This window comes from Drosophila pseudoobscura, chromosome X (assembly GCF_009870125.1).
Source record: "Drosophila pseudoobscura strain MV-25-SWS-2005 chromosome X, UCI_Dpse_MV25, whole genome shotgun sequence".
NCBI classification, from domain to species: domain Eukaryota; kingdom Metazoa; phylum Arthropoda; class Insecta; order Diptera; family Drosophilidae; genus Drosophila; species Drosophila pseudoobscura.
The window spans coordinates 10,387,267-10,403,309 of NC_046683.1; the positions used below are offsets into that span (position 1 = coordinate 10,387,267).

At 46.1% G+C, this 16,043-nt stretch overlaps 2 protein-coding genes across 15 annotated transcripts in view; both read left to right on the forward strand.

Annotated features, from left to right (window-relative positions):
- The window catches only part of LOC4815025 (uncharacterized protein DDB_G0271670), a 24,416-nt gene extending 18,754 nt beyond the window's left edge, over positions 1 to 5,662 (forward strand). The window contains exons 3-7 of one of the 3 annotated variants that reach the window (XM_033385631.1): positions 1,274 to 1,352; positions 1,420 to 1,873; positions 1,937 to 2,492; positions 2,565 to 2,738; positions 2,815 to 3,819. In XM_033385631.1, the coding sequence (XP_033241522.1) occupies positions 1,304 to 1,352; positions 1,420 to 1,873; positions 1,937 to 2,492; positions 2,565 to 2,738; positions 2,815 to 2,925 (1,344 nt within the window). In that variant the 5' untranslated portion in view covers positions 1,274 to 1,303 and the 3' untranslated portion in view covers positions 2,926 to 3,819. Of the gene's footprint in view, positions 1 to 1,273; positions 1,353 to 1,419; positions 1,874 to 1,936; positions 2,493 to 2,564; positions 2,745 to 2,814; positions 3,820 to 5,541 lie in introns of those variants that run through there. The other 2 variants (XM_033385630.1, XM_033385632.1) reach the window with 2 other exon arrangements.
- X11L lies at positions 4,576 to 12,747 on the forward strand. 12 transcript variants are annotated; one of them, XM_033385618.1, is made up of 11 exons: positions 4,576 to 4,685; positions 5,691 to 6,247; positions 6,438 to 6,995; positions 7,059 to 7,178; positions 7,261 to 8,280; positions 8,330 to 8,651; positions 9,368 to 9,507; positions 9,657 to 9,662; positions 9,762 to 10,646; positions 10,730 to 10,870; positions 10,929 to 12,747. In XM_033385618.1, the coding sequence occupies exons 2-11, from the start codon at positions 5,894 to 5,896 to the stop codon at positions 10,998 to 11,000; spliced, it is 3,618 nt and encodes a 1,205-aa protein (XP_033241509.1). In that variant the 5' UTR covers positions 4,576 to 4,685; positions 5,691 to 5,893; the 3' UTR covers positions 11,001 to 12,747. The 12 variants fall into 12 exon arrangements, with proteins under 12 accessions (XP_033241509.1, XP_033241517.1, XP_033241515.1 ...); XM_033385626.1 differs by having other exon boundaries at positions 9,386 to 9,507; XM_033385624.1 differs by having other exon boundaries at positions 8,342 to 8,651.
- Positions 12,748 to 16,043: the final 3,296 nt, after the last annotated feature.

The following is a 16,043-nucleotide window of genomic DNA, read 5'->3' on the forward strand; positions in this document are numbered from 1 at the left end:
AGTACCCATCTGTGCCCATCCATCCAACTGTGGGTCTGTCGAATGCTTAAAGGCGTATACGTAATATTTTCAGGGCTCAAAAGGGGCGGGGGGGGGGGGACGGGGAGCACCTGTTATGGGTCGGGGTGGGTCCATCTTATCAATTTTCGGGATCGACTTCACTCCATTGGCGGAACATTAACCCAAATAAATGCCCAGAAAGATACAACGTTTAACAAAGTTCTCATTCTCTTTTTTGGTTGTTGTTTTTGTTGTTGTTTTTAGCACAAACAAATTAGGACGGGCTCTTTGTTTTGTTTTTGTTTTTGTGTCTGTCTTGCCATGGCTTTTTCGGAATCGCCAAAAGTCTGGTGGTGGCAACCGACCAAACCGAAAACTACAAGTAAATTGTATTTTCACAGCCGCCCGCCCCAAAATGGGAATGCTAATTTTTGCTACCCTCGAAATCTTGCCACCCAAACCGGGGGTATATTGTGTCCTCCATTCGAATGGGAGGATAGATGGTTTCCACTCCATGTGCAGGTTGTACAAGGAACATTTCGATTGGTTTTTCCTTTAAATATTCTATGAAAACGAAGATATGAAGGCCTAAATATTCAGTAATCTTTGTTGAAACATCTTTGGGACTTAACAGCACTGTTCTTTGCACGGGGGCATTACACAACACTGAAGCACACAGGCCATGATGGGTAGGGGCATAGTCGGATCCACTCTATAAGCTCTGGCTGTGTGTCGTTCGTTTCTTATTTGCTTTTTCGTACTGCTTTTGTTGGCGGGCTGTTGGCCAGAACAAAAGCGACGAAAACAATTAAGCCCCAAAGAGGATGACAGACGGAGAGGCAAAGCCGTAGCCGAAGCCGAAGCCAAAGCCAAAGCCAAAGCCAAAGCCATTTAAGACAATTACATCTTTTTAGCATGGCCCGAAAAGCGTGGGCCGCAAGACGCCCCAAAAATGGCATGGAAATGATAATCAAAAGAAGATGTGGCTGGAAGGAAACACTTTTATGAGCCAGATCCAAGTCGACGACCTTCGGTTGGGATGGGATCCCTGCGCCCAAAAATGGCAATTCCTTGGCCGTGATCAAACCCGTTTTTCTCCGAATGTAAACCGAATAAAAACAAAGAAAAGCAATTTCGATGACTTCATCGGACATCGGGCAGGCATATAGTGGTAGTATTTTATGGGATTTCATGGAGTACTTTTGGGCCACACATTGTTACCCCTGCTGACTCATCCTCTCACGGTCTGTCTCTCTTTTCATTTCCTGGGCAGTCGTCGCAAGATCACAGAACGGAGCGCATCATGACTTTCTATTGGTGGTCACACTGGTTCTGGATAACCTGCCTCAGCGGTAAGCCCCGGTAAACAGAGGCGCTAGCCTGCCAGATTGTATATCCTTTGTGTGTCCTGTCTTGCAGTTCAATTGCTGTCCAGCCATGTCCACACATATCCCAGGGGCCAGGAGGAGGAGGCACAGCAGGCGGCCCAGCCTGTGGTGCGGCAGACCACAAAGCTGTACCAGACGACGGTCAGCCAGACCTGGTCGACGGCCACACAGAGCAACATCATGGATCTGACCAACAGGCCAACAGGGGCTGCCAGTGGCAGTGGCAGTGGCAGTGGCGTGACGCCTGTCTACAACAGGGAGGATGAGGATCAAGATGAGGAGTACGATCATGAAGATCTGCTGCTAAACGATGGAGCGGATGTCCACCAGCCAGATGCTGATGCCCATGTCGATGCCGATGCCGATGTCGATGCCGATGCCGATGAAGTGGAGGAGCCTGTGGATGCTCAGTACGAGTTCAAGCGCTCGGCGGACTTTACCTCCGAGCAGCTGAACAATTTTACGAATTTCAGCAGCAGCACAAGGTAAGCCACCGAATCACATTTCTTTGTTCTAGCCCCTAATCTTTATCCGCTTTCCTTTGGCAGTACAAACGGCAGCAACAGTAACAGCAGCAGCGCTTTGAAGCCTGCTTTGAACAGCAACAGCAGTAATCCAGCCACAACGACAGCAGCCACCACAGCCTCATCATCAATCCCATCCTCATCAACCTCCTCCTCAACAGCTGCCACAACAACAACAACAACAACAACGACAGCAGCAGCAACAACAGAAGCAGCTACCACAAGTGGTGGAGCAGCTACAGCAGCCACACCAGTGACATCATCGGCCACACCCTCAACACCGAAGATCAACACGGAATGGCTGTCGGATGAGCTGCTGGAGCGTGAGGGCGAGAAGGCCCCCTTCACGCTGGAGAATGCCAACAAGGAGGAGGAGCTGCGTCGGGCCGAGAGCGAGCATCGGTCGCGCAAGTCGAAAGTATTGTCGGCCGAATACAAGCACATCAATCGGTACATCAATTACTCCAGCGATACAAAGAGCCTGCTGACGCGGTCGGCCTCGGCGGCGCCCAGTGTGGCCGATGGCTATGATGGGGCCAACGATGATGGTAACATTTCGTCCGAGGCGCTGGCCATTCAGGTGAGACCAGGAGAGCCCTTTTTGGCTGTGCTGGAATGGGAATCAAACTCTAACGCTATGGAATTTTTACAGCGTACGTATTTTCTGGACGCGGGCGCCATTTCGGCCATTTGTTTCACGGTCTTTGGCATCTGCTGCACTGTGGGCACCATTGGGATTGTGCTCTACCGTCGGAGGTTCCTGAACAAGCCGCAGGCCCTGAGCGAGCCCGATTCCAGTGTCTATATAGATGATAGCACCATGCGGGTGAGTGTAAGGATTCGTGGACCAATTCTCATCCAAATCTGTGGCACCGCATTTCATACTTCTCTCTCGCCCGCAGGACAACTCGGATGAGATGTACAGCCTGGACAACGATTCGTTTCTCAACTCTTTGGAGGCGATGACAATACAGAACTACTGGACGGACACGGTCAAACATACAAAGCTTTAATTTCCGAAGGCGTCCGTCCCCGTGTTGGAGTCCCCTTCCTACCTACGTTTATTGGTTTCTCTCTTCTCCCCCTCTGGCATCCCTTTGGATGCGTCACCACATCATAATCATTAAGTAGCGTAGCGTCTAAGCTGGCCGCCCACTCGGGGCTGGAGCCGGGCCGGGGCCGGGTCCGGCGCGTGTGTGTATGTATTTACTAATGTTAGGCACAACCAAAACGAGCAACTAGTTTAAGCCAAAACTACCAAAATTATGTTTAAAGTGTGTGTATTTAGGAGTTAAGATAAGCGCAAGAATGTTTGTTGATCTTAAATGATCTACCATCTACCAGATCCCGAATCACCCCCAAGCACCCCCTCTCTATGAACCATGAACTCCTGTATTCCAACTCCCACACTCTTATCCATTAGTTAATTATTAATTCTTATTTATATTGTTGACTATTGTTTCTCTACCCATTCCCCCCGGCACTCCACCCTTATGTTTCGAGCATATGTATGTATATTTATTAGGTTTTTTTTGTCAACATTCATGTATGTCCAACAATTAGAACGCAATCATTCCTTCCAGTTTAGCGTATAGTGCAACTTAATATGTAATTATTGTATTAAAACTGAATCAAGCATATAGCAATTAAACTTAAACAAGAGAATTGTTTCATTATCTATATCTATAGAAAACAAAAACCCCAACAAAAACAAGAGTTAAAGAACTTTACAGAAAACTGTTTACTGCCACACAACACCAAGTTCTTGTCAATTTTTGCTCATCGAATTTGTATACACCTCCAAAAAATGTGTTTGTATTTCCGAAACTCCAAATGTTGCAAATATCTGAATCTGAAACCAGACGGGTTCATATAATCGATTAAACTACAAATGCTAAAACTTTTAACTGCAGTTTTGAATTTGGCGCCACTACCAGTGCTGCAAAAATCGTGCTGTAAAATCCACAATCAAAGCTTCGGCGGTATATTTACGGTATATAGGTATACAGTGGTGTATTTTGTCAATATCATCAATCTATTTTTTCAAAGGAATTTTTAACAAAGAAAGGGTATAGAAACTTCCATACGCAGGTTTTTTGAATTTTCGCTCTCAAATCTTACTAACGTGTATCATTTATTTCAATATATTGCATTTAAATCCTTTTCACTCATTCACTTTCAAACAATTTCCATTTGGCGCTAAAGTTTCGTGGGACTTTTTTTGGGATTTCCTCTGATGGGATTTTTCCTCGCCACAATTTTGCGAACAACATTAACTTGTAAACCGTGTTTTAGTCAATACAATAAAACCATGGACTAAAAACTAACCAATTTTGAAAAAATTAATTCATCAATGGGATAAAACTATGTGGGCATTGCTGAGAGATTTAGTTAGTCAGCATTATTCATGGAATCTCTAAATTGAACGAAAGGACCGACTATCCTCTTTCGCTTTTGTGTTTGACTTATTTCGCTAAAACCTCTTTTTACGCAAAATGAAATACAAGCAAGTATTAAGAATAAGCCAGTTAAGTAGAAAAATTATTAATGAATCATATAAAATTATGTGGGCATGGCTAAATCTTCTATATAGTTAGTAATAATTCACGGAACATCAAAAACGAGGAATATGTATAACAGAACTTGAATTCGTCAGTATATTTACGGTATATTTTTAAAACGAGACGGTATGTTTCGGTATAATTCTGACGGTATAGATAAGTCCGCGGTGCTTTTTTTTCGGTGAAACATTGAGTGCAATATGAATTAAATGGTAAATTAGCGACAGGTGTTGTTGTGCCTGATGATGTCCAGATGCTGGAGCTGCTGTCGGTCAGGGGCAGCTATTGTGCATGTGATCTTTACCGTCTGTATCCGCGTCGTTCCCGTTCCCTACATTTGTTGTTGTTGTTTTCCGGGTGGGTGGCGTGTGGGTGGCGGCGGAGGAGCTGGCGTTGCCGATGGCTCTGGTGCTCATCATAGAACCTGAAAGAACCAGCTAAAACAAACAAAAAACAGAAAATAACCAGCAAATCTATTGATTTTTAACAATGCCATGGCAATAGCCAGACACACACACACACACCACGCATCGACATCGACATCTACACAGGCGCGCAAAGGCATCAATTCGCTGATGTACACACACACACACCCTACGCCACACACCACTCACACCCAGATGTCTATGTTGGTGTGTGTGTGTATTTTTTTGGTGAAGTAACGTCCGTGCCGTGCCACAATTGCAGGCTGCAACAATCGAAAACAAAGGCGAGACACACAGCCTGCAACATCCATATCCCCCTCCCCCGTCTACCTTTTCGGGTGGGTGGGTCGCTTTGGTTGTTGTGTCTGGGAGCCAGCCTCCTGCGTTGTACGGTCGAGTTTGTTTTGCCTGCGCGGAATTTTTGGAGGCCAAGTTTACGTGCGCAATCACACACACACACAGTGACATATAGTTGCAGGGAGCGAACACATAAAGGATACACGTGAAGGCTACAGCTACAGCTACAGCTAGAGCTACAGCTACAGCTACTGTGTCCCCTGATGACACGATTCGCGGGCCTTGTTATTGGGTTAATTGGCAGCCTCAGCATCCAGCCAGCTAGCCAGCATTGATTTCTCTGGGTAGCAGCAGCAGCAGCAGCAACAACCTGTCCCTGATTGGTGTTGGGGCTGGGCCTGGGGCTGCTGCAGTTGCAGCTGCAGTGATTCATCCGTTAGATCATCGTGCCAACTAATCACCACCTTCACCTCTACCTTTGCGTCTACCCCTCAGGCAGTATCTACTCAGAACGAGGCATGTCAGCAGCAGCAGCAGAAGCAGCAGCAGCAGCGGACGCAGCACTAGAGCAATAATCCAAGACGGAGAGGAGCATCCACAGCGTCCAGTTCCAGTCCAAGACCATCCATACAGCTGCATTCCAGCAGGATCCAGTAGCCATCCATTGCACGGTGTCAGCGTATACCCCCCAGGCAGGCATGAATTCAAATTCCTGCAGCGACAGCAGCAACGATTCGATGGCCAATCCGCTGCAAATGAACTTTGGACAGCCGCAGATGCAGTCGCTACAGCAGGAGCGCTACGTGTGGGAAATGCGAACGCGCAGTCCCAATGTGACGCCCGCCAGCACAGTACTCAACTCCCCGGACCTGAATGCCGAGCTGCCGTACGCACCGCTGCAGGGCCAGTCGCCCGGACAGATGTCTATGGGCTATGGGGAAACCGGCGGACAGATGGCCTCCTCCTACTACTACCAGCGGCCGCATCTCCATCAGATCCGTGTGGGACGTAGTCCGGGCAGTCAGTTCGATGCCCACGAATCCCTGCCGCAGGTAAGAAATCTGTATCTATATATTCCAATGGGGGTTTATCTGGGGTCTCCTCTGACCTTGAAAAGAATATCGAGGAAATGCGCACTAGAATATTTCTGATGAGGTTTTATCTGTTTCCTCTTCAAACCGTCCTCCTAAGAACCAGCATCTAACGATCCGTTCTACGTTCTGTTCTATTCTATCTGTTCAGGGTCGTGCCAGTCCTGGGTCGCCAACGGACGTGGGAAAGGCCGATGGCCAGTGCCTGAGGGATGGGGAGATAGTCGTCTTTGACGACATTGACACCAACTGGATGAACAAGGCCGCCCCGGTGATGCGCTCAGACAGCCAGGAGGATATCCTGAAGGTGACCAAAATGATTGGCCAGCTGCCCATAGCCGAATACGAGGGATCGCCGCGTCGATTTGGCAACCAACCGGCGGCCGGCTCACGCAAGCGTCCCCCGGGTTTTCCACAGCGGGTCTCGCCCACAGCGAGCGGCGTAGGTGGCGGCGGTGGCAGCGGTGGCAGCGGCAGCAGCAACCACAATGTGGCCGGCAAGGCATCGTCGGGCAATCTGATAGATCTGATCGATCACGAGGAGGACGGCAGGACGGCGGCAGCTAGAGAGAAAACACCAGCATTCGATTACTTGTATGAGTTCTCGGAAACGCGCAAGGTACTGGAGGAGTTCTTCAAGGCCAATCCCGACGATGAGAAACGTTTCGCGGACTACACCACAGAGAGCGGCGATGATGTGCCCAATTCGGTGAGTAAATGACCGTTCAAGAAGGAGAAGGATTCCTCTTAATGAATGGAATTGTGCCTCCAGCAGCAGCAGCAGGAACATCCGGCAACGACACCGATGGAGCAGGCATACATTGGCCAGCGCTTGGCTAGGATACCCAAAGAGGAGCTGTACATGGTTCATCGTTCGCCCAGCAAGAAGCAGGTGAGGACGCGGAGACATCAGCTCTGACTCCAATCGTACCCTGTCTCTGAAGGCGATCTAAAACATTCCTTTGCTTCCACAGCAGCCGCCCAGTGAACACAACAACGTCAGTGTACCGACTGTGTATCAGGAGCAGCACAACGATATCGAGCTGTATATCGATTCGAATAGCCGCAGCAGCGGCGATCTGGCGGACACCGAACTGGAGGCGAATCTGCGCAGACATTCGCGCAACTTTACCCTCTCGCCGGAGACGACGGACTACGATTCGAACTGCGGCGATCTAGATAGCCTGTCGAATGACATCAACTGCCCCACAGACTACGGCAAGCTGTACACGAGCATGCCCGTGCTGGAGGATGGCCTCAGCAGTGGCCATGCCTCCGATACGGAGAACAATGTATCTGTTGTCTGTGACAAGCAGGCACAACAGGCACAGCCACAGCAGCAGCAGCAGCAGCAACCGACCGTCCACGAGCACAATGGCAACGCAAATGGCAATGGCACTGCTGTAAATGGTGAGCGATTGGAGAACGAATACAACAACAGCGCCAGCCTGGCGACTGTCACAACCGATGCCTCACAGTCGGCGCTGATAAGTGACTTTGCCTCGCTGCCGATGCCGATGCCACCGCCACTGCCACTGCCACTGCCCTGCACACCGCCGCAGATTGAACTGCCAGACACGGACAGCCTCGAGCACGAGCCCATGCAAGCCGAACAGGCCACAGCGGCTGCAGCGGATTGCGGCGATTGCTGCCCCATGGAGCAATCCCACTATGGAGCAGTCTATGCAGCAGCGGCATCCGCAGGAAGTGCCGTCCAGCAGCCGGCCACAGCGGCAGTGGAGATCCAGGAGGCCATGAAAGAGATACGCACGGCCCTGCAGCGGGCCAAGACGCAGCCGGACAAGCTCAAGTTCTGTGACGAAGTCCTGCCAACCGAACCGGAGTCCCCCGTGTGGGTGCCACGCAAATGCGGTGCGGCGGCCATAGCAACGCCGGCCACAGCTTTGCCGGAGGAGGAGCCTGATACCGATCTGGAAACGGATCGATTGTTGGGCCAGCAGCGGCACGAGGAGCAGGACTTTTTCTCCGATCAGGTGAGGGTCGGGTCGGGTGATGCCCATTCCTATATCGTCACTAATTTAGATCTTTGCGCAGCCTCGGGCCCCCGATAGCAATGCCAACGAGGGAACGGAAATAGCCAGCAGCAATGGACATCTCAATGGCGGTTGCATTGACAACAACAATCCCAAGCCGCAGACCTATTCGACGGCCACAATTCGGCAGGGTATCGGCACCTCCCTGACGCCCAATTCGCCGGACATTTGCCAGATTGTGGGCACGGCGGACATCACGATCAGCGGGTCCCCGGAGAAACTGCAGTTCACCAAGAGTCCGACGGGATCCATCAAGTCGTTAAAGGACTCGGCCAACAGCGACAAGAAAGCCAAGTCGCGGAACAAGGAGGGTGAGTGGGGAGGGAACGGCACTCGGAACACTCGGAACGACGCCCCCCGTTTACTGCTGCTGTTGTGGTTCCATTTGTACTGATTATCTCTTTCTCTCTCTCTCTCTCGAATATCCTACATTTTAACATTTCACGCTGCAATCCGCACACTTTTTTCCACCCATTTACATATTTGTGATGTGCGTCATGTAAGTGTCTCTGTCTCCTGCTCAAGCTGTCTCTCTCTCTCTCTATCTATCTCTTGCTACCACACTGTCTACCTCTCACTCTCTCTGTGCCATGTGTCTCATTGTCTATCTCTCTGTTTGTACTGTGGCTTACGAAGCGATCAGGCAGCAGCAGGCTTAAGCGTGAGGCTCCATGAAATATATCAGTTATACGTAGTTCTAGATTATAGTTTATACGATAGTATATAGGACTAAGGACTATATCGCTAAAGAATTGCTTCAAGATTCTTTGGCTTTCACTTTTTGCAGCAAGAATAGGGATACACATTGATGGGTTTAGAAGGGAAAGGGCCATCGATTTCGGTGTACAATTAGCCATTGAATTGATAGATTAGCTGTTTTTGGGACTGTCTCCAGCGAAGAGCACAGACTGGAGTAGCCTGCCACTGCCTGAACGTCTCAAAGAGTGCATCAACAGGGCAGTCACATTCGCATGCCGCCTGTACCTACTGCATGCCCCATATATCTAAATCGAATCCTATGTTTTAGGTCTATTGGAACCCAAAGTTCTCATTGAGGGCGTACTCTTCCGCGCCAAGTATCTGGGATCGACGCAGCTCGTATGCGAGGGCCAGCCGACCAAGTCGACGCGAATGATGCAGGCCGAAGAGGCTGTGTCCCGGATCAAGGTGAGTGTAACCGTGACCCCCGCACCGACACGTAGTGGCCCCATCCTACCCTACCTCATTGCTAGGCTATTGCTATGTGCTAAATGTGTGTCGTGTCTAAACTTTCTCGTTCGCTTTTCTCGTTCCCTGCTGCGCATTCCTTTTGATAGGCTTTGGTAAGAGATTGTTCGACTAATCCCCTCTCCATGGCTGTCCGAAATGAGCAGATACTGATCTCTGTTTTCTGTTTGTATTCATTTCCATCGTCCATGTAGGCACCCGAGGGCGAGAGCCAGCCTAGCACGGAGGTGGATCTGTTCATATCAACCGAGAAGATAATGGTGCTAAACACAGACCTCAAGGAGATCATGATGGACCATGCCCTGCGCACCATTTCCTACATAGCCGACATCGGGGATCTGGTGGTGCTGATGGCCCGTCGCCGGTTCGTGCCCAACAGTTTGGGTGATCCGAATCCCAGCCCCGGTCCAAATCCGCTGGGAAGTGATGCCCCCAATCCTCCGCTGGCGGCGGCGGCCATCGAGGCAGCAGACTCCTCGCCACCAAAGGAGCCCGCCCAGGTGCTGCACAATAAGCACAATCGGACTCCGAAGATGATCTGCCACGTGTTCGAGAGCGATGAGGCGCAGTTCATTGCGCAGTCGATTGGCCAGGCCTTCCAGGTGGCCTACATGGAGTTCCTCAAGGCCAATGGCATCGAGAACGAGAACCTGGCCAAGGAGATGGACTACCAGGAGGTGCTCAACAGTCAGGAGATCTTTGGCGACGAGCTGGAGATATTCGCCAAGAAGGAGCTCCAGAAGGAGGTTGTCGTCCCCAAGGCCAAGGGCGAAATCCTTGGTGTTGTCATCGTCGAATCCGGCTGGGGCTCGATGCTGCCGACGGTCGTGATTGCCAACCTAATGTCCACCGGGGCTGCCGCCCGTTGCGGCCAGCTGAACATTGGCGACCAGCTGATAGCCATCAATGGCATGAGCCTGGTCGGTCTGCCGCTCTCCACCTGCCAGAGCTACATACGCAATGCCAAGAATCAAACTGCCGTCAAGTTCACCGTTGTGCCCTGTCCCCCCGTCGTCGAGGTGAAGATACTGCGCCCCAAGGCCCTGTTCCAGTTGGGTTTCAGTGTCCAGAATGGCGTGGTAAGACATTGATTCCCCCCTCCCCCCCGCCTCTCAACGATGGCTTTCTTCTACTAAGTGCCTCTTTCTATGCCCTACCACAGATCTGCAGTCTGCTGCGCGGAGGAATCGCCGAGCGCGGCGGTGTCCGGGTGGGTCATCGCATCATCGAGATCAACAATCAGAGTGTGGTGGCCGTACCCCACGATACCATTGTCAAGCTCTTGTCATCCTCTGTAGGCGAGGTAAGTGCACGCTGCATTTCCATTCTCTTTTCTCCTTTCACATTTCGAATTTCCTCAGATCCTGATGAAGACCATGCCCACGTCCATGTTTCGTTTGCTCACTGGCCAGGAGACGCCTATCTATATATAAAAAATATGTATCTGCTCACACACGACCCCCCGCACTCCGTTGGAAGCACTGTACCACTGTAAATCGACAGGTCTCTAAATGCACTCGATTTCTCTTCAATTGGAACACCTATCAATCATCAGCTTTATATCGAGCCGTCTGTGTGGAATCGATGCGGAATCGAACAGTTGTCACGCGACAATAACTGCACCTAGAATCGATCCGGGTTCTAACTGGATGAGCCTCAAAATTGATCAACTTTAAGTCGAGCAGCTTTAAAACAAAACCATGCATTGTTATCGATAAACGGTTAATCGATTTGTAGCCTGCCAATCATCGAAAGCAATTAAACGCCAAATCCCGACAAAGTGCAGCTGTTTGTGGAACAAGGCAAAGCAGAAACAGCTTTAAAATGGTTCGTCTGTGAAACGAAGCGAATGTAAATCGATTAACTTTCGATGTAAGTCGATTAACTTTCGATATAAATCGATAAAATGAAATGGATCGCATCGCTATGGAAACAATTCGCACTTTGACTACAACACTTTAATCAGTCTCACTCAGTGTTCAAAGCTTTTTGGTTGCTTGGCTTCCCTTCCGTTCGCTTGTCCTTCTTTGGATATGAAAAAGACTGAATTTTGAGATAGTGTGTGCGTGCGTGGATGGATGGGGTGTGTGTGAGTGCGCGTGTGTGTCTGTGTCTGTGTACAGCAAAGTACTCAAATTGTAAAGTACTCAAACTCAACCTGTCTCCTGTGTCCGACGAATGTCCCCCCTTGTCCACACCCAACCAATCACCTCTCCTCATGTATAACAATAGTTTAAGCATTCGATTGAATTTACTTGCAAGCAATTTATTTATTAGCTATGATATGATTTCCGTGTAAATTAACCCTAAGCTTACCGTATTTAATATTATTTTTTAACTACATTTATAATTTCGATGAAAGGAAACAAAACAAAAAACACTTTATGCCAAAAAGAGATACGCTATAAGAGATATGTACGCGATAAGCTGAGTTTTCGTTGAATTTTTATTGTATAAAGAGAGAGCCGTTATGGATTATTATTGCAATACCGAGATATCATAATTATATTTATAGCATAGCATTAGTAACCAAAGCCATGCCTGCAACAACCACACAAAGCCCGCAATACCACAACAACAAAATAAACAAAACAGAAAACAAAAAAAATGCATTTAAGAGCGTCAAAGTTAAGCGAATGTTTAAGATTCTGTATCTACTATCTGATCTGTATATGTACAAGAAATCTACACACTTCTCGATCGAATTATTGCCATACACACACATATGTTATGTACACATACATACATATGTACTGTACGTTCGCTTTGCATAGGGGTATCTGTATCTGTATTTGATATAGAGATGAATCGATAACAATAAGCAAAACAGCAAAAGTAATACGAAGAACAATAATTTCAGCATTGTCTAGTTTCTGTTAAGCGAGAGGATAAATGTATAAGAATGGGATCCCAGGATCACGAGAATATCGAGTGCGAGTGGCAGCAGCGAGACAAAGTTAGCGAGAGGAGGAGATCGAGAGAGAGAGAGAGCTTATTTTTGCATATTTAAAACAATGAATATTGAAGATGAAGACAAAGATGAACAAAACAAACAGCAAATCAAACAAAAAAGCTAATATTGAAATCCACATATAGACATATGTACGTATGTTATTAATCTAAATGGAAATGACTAAAGAATATTCTAAATATTTCAAGTGCAGGTAACAAAAAAAAAAAGAAAAGAAAAAAAAAACGCAAGTTAATAATATTTATATATACATATATATATACTTCTGATCGCCATTCGGAAGCGCAGGCGCAATATTTTTGCAATACACAAACACACACAAAAGCCACAAGACAGAACAATTGATGAATAAATTTCCAAACCTACTTGGACACAGCATCACCAAGAAAGTCTACAACTCTCTGCTACTGCGCCTCTAACTAACTTCTAAAACCAAACACTAATCGTATACTACTTAATGCAATTTATTTATTAATATTTAACACATGGCAGAATACAGCAAACAAAATGAAACAACAACAAATAAACTACATTTATACACAAAAGCAAATTCAATTATATTGCCGGTTCGGGATGGTTAGCGACTTAGATATGTAGCGCTATTTTTGAGCAGTTTACTTTTGAATTCCTTGAATTTGAATTTTCATATTTCTGTTCGCCTGATATCCCAGATATGAAATTTTTCAGTTTTCACCATTTTGAGTGGTTGACAACAACAACAACATTTTGGACAACAACAACCCACAGCTTGCGAATGCTTAAATGGTAGAAAACGAGAAAGTTCCGATTAGGGATACCAGGCGAACAGAAGTCAGCGGCAAGCAACTTTAGCGATTGCAAAAATGTGTTGCATACTTATGGGGGAAACTAAAAACTGTTCTGTTCCGTTCGCCTGGTATCCCAGTTTTTCAAATTGGAAAATCTCGGTTTTGAGTGCACTCAAATTGAAAGTGGTTGTTATTTCTGTGATCGGAATAACATCCATGATCAGATGAAGTCCTTATCAAATAGATAGAATCACTAACCATACAGTATATAGATGTGCCAGTTCATACAACGAAATTGTCACACACCGACTTGCGCTATCCGTACCCCAGAGTGACGTCATCATGAGAGATAGAGCGCAGAGAGAACATCTTTGCATGTGTTAGTACACACGCAATATGTTTCGACAAAAATATGTGATTGTATGTTTTTTCAGATTTTTTGAACTCTTTCAGGTCTGGTTCTGTTTTGCCACCAGCATGTTTTAGTGTATGGGTGCACATGCATTCTCACGTACTTTGCGTGTGTGTGTTTACTATTGCTGGCCGCTAGAACTGAAATTTGAGTTTGGTTCTTGTTTCGGGTCTTTTGATGGACTGACCTACCGCCACAAAATAAATGAAGAATGGGCAGGGGGTGGGGGTATGGTACACTAGGGCGCGGGAAACAAAATAAAAGCTGTTATTTGTTTCATTTATACCACAAAATATAAAATATTACAATAATATAATTACACATTTATTTCCTTATTTTAAAACGGTTGATTATAAATTATACAAATTATGCAAACGCCGTCGGTTCTCGACTTTTTTGTTTATTATAACTAAAACAACGATGTATCTAAATATACAATATAAGAAAATATATATACATATATGTATACTTAAATAAATATGCCTAAATATAAATGGAATGGGTTTTACATATATTTCAAATCAATTGTCAATCGCGCGCTTTCCGACGGGAATCTGCAAAGCAAAAATTTAGATGCGATGCCGGTCGCACCTTGAATACTCTCATGGACAATACCCATAAATTTTCGAATTCAATTATAAAATATCTTATGTACATATGTACATAAATATTAAAGTTTATTACATTCGTATATTGCATGAGGGTTTTCAAAATTACTGCTGCCCGGTCAGCGTCGAGTCGGTGTGTCTCGAGAGAAAGAATACAAAAACAAAATATGAATCGTCTGCGTGCCGAAACCGTAGGGCAGCTTGGTCGCTGATGTCTTTGGCGCGGCACAGTGGGACTCAGCCGAAATAGTAAAAAAATTGTATGAGTGCTTTAGATAAATTCTAATAGAGAATTTTCCAATCGAATTTTCCCACTGTGCCGCTCCAAAGACATCGGCGATCCGCGACCACCGCTTCGACGGTGCTGAGGCTCGAGAGCGGTAGGTCAGTCCATCAAAAGACCCGAAACAAGAACCAAACTCAAATTTCAGTTCTAGCGGCCAGCAATAGTAAACACACACACGCAAAGTACGTGAGAATGCATGTGCACCCATACACTAAAACATGCTGGTGGCAAAACAGAACCAGACCTGAAAGAGTTCAAAAAATCTGAAAAAACATACAATCACATATTTTTGTCGAAACATATTGCGTGTGTACTAACACATGCAAAGATGTTCTCTCTGCGCTCTATCTCTCATGATGACGTCACTCTGGGGTACGGATAGCGCAAGTCGGTGTGTGACAATTTCGTTGTATGAACTGGCACATCTATATACTGTATGGTTAGTGATAGAATATACCATTTGTATTTTTATCGTTTCCATGCGAATATCATCCCTGATTCGGTCGATGGAAAATTTAGCGGATCTGCCTAGTACGGTTTTATTAGTCGTCGCGAGAGAGCTCAAATAATAAATAGCCAGAACTAGCTATGAAATAGCTGGTTTGCCAACAGTGCGGACAGAGGAAGTTTTAGGTGTGACCATAGGCTGCAAGTTCGATACGCTTATTGTTATCGGCGCCAGATTCGATATTTTCAAATATCCATTCCGTCCAATTGATTCATTTTGAATTGATTGAAGATTAGTCTTGGATTGAAGTCCTGCAAGAACGGGCAACCGAATCGATTATGTTCAGTCGGTCCAATAGAATCAGCTATTCAGCTTCGTAACTTCAAATCGCTCGCCCAAAACTGACCGAATGAAGCGCATACCGTAATTTTTACTCTCAGATCCGAATCGATTCAGGGTTTTTCTTGCTCTCTACTTGATTTTCTGGTAAAGAGAACAAGAAAGCAACACAAAAATTTGCTGTAATGTTTGAATACTACGGATTCATGTATTCCTCTTATTTGTATGCCCTTTTTGGACATTTTGGTGCTGCAAAAGCCGAAAGAAAATCTTTTCAATTTAATTATGTAAAAATATCAATGTATTTCATAAGATAGTCCTAGATGAGCGACCACGACGACATGAAATAAATATATACTAATTAAAACGAGGACCACCTTCAAGAGATAGCATCACACAAATCAGAAAAAAAAATAAAATATATATATGTATGTACATATATATATATATATTACAATTATTAGCATCTTTGCACTGTTAATTTTACGCTCATTGACGAGAAGTTAATTACTAAAATTGGTATTGGCTTAAGTTTAAAATATTAAATAAATAAAATTCCGATTGAAAGTATTATTACGCGAAAAAGATCGGAAACGGATGTGGACATAATTAATATGTGATGTTTGCGTTATTACAAAAAATATA

Bases quoted from the DNA above. Each gene is read 5' to 3' on its own strand.
- X11L (XM_033385618.1), top strand. From the start codon at position 5,894: ATGAATTCAAATTCCTGCAGCGACAGCAGCAACGATTCGATGGCCAAT. The intron at 6,248-6,437 runs GTAAGAAATCTG...CTATCTGTTCAG, and splicing joins CCCACGAATCCCTGCCGCAG to GGTCGTGCCAGTCCTGGGTC. The intron at 6,996-7,058 runs GTGAGTAAATGA...TTGTGCCTCCAG, and splicing joins GCGATGATGTGCCCAATTCG to CAGCAGCAGCAGGAACATCC.